The following is a 1,569-nucleotide window of genomic DNA, read 5'->3' as shown; positions in this document are numbered from 1 at the left end:
CCCACCTGCGTCCTGCACCCACGGTGCCCCCCTTGAGCTTTGTGGTGTGTGTGGGGGGGAGGAACAGTGTCAGCGACCGTGGAGGTGTCAGAACAACGTGGTCTCCCACGATGGACTCCAGCGAACCGCCGTGTCAGGTGTCCCTGCCCCCCAGCACGGAGGCCCTCTCCCAGGTGGCTCTCTTCCGGCGACGCGTGGCCTTCCTCGGTCCTGGGGAGCCCCGCTGCAGCCCCTCTGCCCTCCAGGTGCGCGGGGACTGGAGCTGGCCCTTCCTTGTCCGCCGGCTCAGGGCGTTCTCCAGGGATTGGTGACTGGACCTGGGGTGAGAGGGCTGAGTTTGAGCCCCAACCCCCGCGACCCCCGCACTGTGCTCCTGGAGCCCGTTCCTCACTTGTGCAGTGGCACTGGGCCCCGCTACCCTGCAGTGTCCCCAGAGCCCAGTGCGACAGTGTGGCCCAGCCTGTCCAGGGACAGCAGGGGCCCGCGCGCTGCCTATGTGTGCGCAGGCGCCCAGCTTCGGACCTGTGGCCTCTGCTGCGTGCTTGGAGCAACATTTGGGCGCTTGTGCAGAGAAGGAGGCAGAGACCGTGCTCGGCCACTAGAGGCCACTGTAGCCCTGGTGGGGCCCAGGCTGCCGGCCTGGGACACTGGCTCCTGCTCCTGGGGACAAGGTGGGGTCAAGGTGCCTTGTTTCTCAGCACCCCAGGCTCTCCAAAACCGAAATGGCAGCACCGGACGTGAGACCTGTGCCATCACCCGGCGCTCACAGCGCTTCTGGTCTGTCTGGAGATTGGGACTCTTGCCTCTGCCCATGCCAGCTTCCAAAGTCTTCCGGAACCTTCCTGGAGCCGATGCCCATCCAGGGTAGTGGCAGGCGCAGGTTGGCCAGGTGTCGGCCTCTCAGGGAACACCCGATGGAGCCAAGTCCTTGGGGAGAGCCTTCACCCCGGGGCTCCATGAGGCCACACCCCTCAGTCCAAGGGCCTGGGGGCCTGAACGAACCCAGCACTTGCACATAGAAAGGTCTGGCAACTTGCAAGAGGAGAAAGAATGTTCTTTTTGTCATACATCACCTGGGTCTTCCTGGGGAGAGCTAGTATGTAAAATGCACACAATTAAGGCCTAAATTCCCTTCATCCCCCTGGCTTCCCTCAACACCCTGATGAAGGCAGAGTTCCATGTTTCGGCTTCCACGATCGCCCTCGAGGGGTCACTTTGAGGGGGGAGGGGCCTGAACCTCTGACCACAAAAGGTTGCTCCCTCTGGATTCTTAAAACTGGGCAAAGTGGGGCCGGGCCCAGACTTGCTTCCGGCCTTCACCCATGGGGTGTTCCTTCCAGCTCCTCGCTGTTTAATGGTTGGCCCAGAAATTTATTGTGTGAGGAACAGATTCCAGAATTCATGTGGGTTCCGGTACGAGCCTCTGGCAAAAAGCGTTTTGAGCCGCCGTTTAGAACATGTAAAACGCTAGAAATCCACGGCTTCTTTTTTAAAAAAATTCTATTTTTATTTTTAAAAGCACTAATTTCATGTGAAACACCTTAGGGGACCGTGCAAAATCTAAACATC

At 59.6% G+C, this 1,569-nt stretch overlaps 1 protein-coding gene across 2 annotated transcripts in view; it reads left to right on the top strand.

Moving 5' to 3' along the window:
* Window positions 1–1,114, top strand: part of LOC111731834 — a 2,401-nt gene extending 1,287 nt beyond the window's left edge. The window contains exons 1-2 of one of the 2 annotated variants that reach the window (XM_023523691.1): window positions 46–245; window positions 302–1,114. In XM_023523691.1, the coding sequence (XP_023379459.1) occupies window positions 111–245; window positions 302–868 (702 nt within the window). In that variant the 5' untranslated portion in view covers window positions 46–110 and the 3' untranslated portion in view covers window positions 869–1,114. Of the gene's footprint in view, window positions 1–45; window positions 246–301 lie in introns of those variants that run through there. The other variant, XR_002777333.1, reaches the window with a different exon arrangement.
* The last annotated feature ends 455 nt before the right edge of the window (window positions 1,115–1,569 follow it).

Source organism: Pteropus vampyrus, unplaced genomic scaffold, assembly GCF_000151845.1.
Source record: "Pteropus vampyrus isolate Shadow unplaced genomic scaffold, Pvam_2.0 Scaffold401, whole genome shotgun sequence".
NCBI lineage: Eukaryota > Metazoa > Chordata > Mammalia > Chiroptera > Pteropodidae > Pteropus > Pteropus vampyrus.
This window is presented reverse-complemented; position numbering and strand designations above follow the sequence as displayed.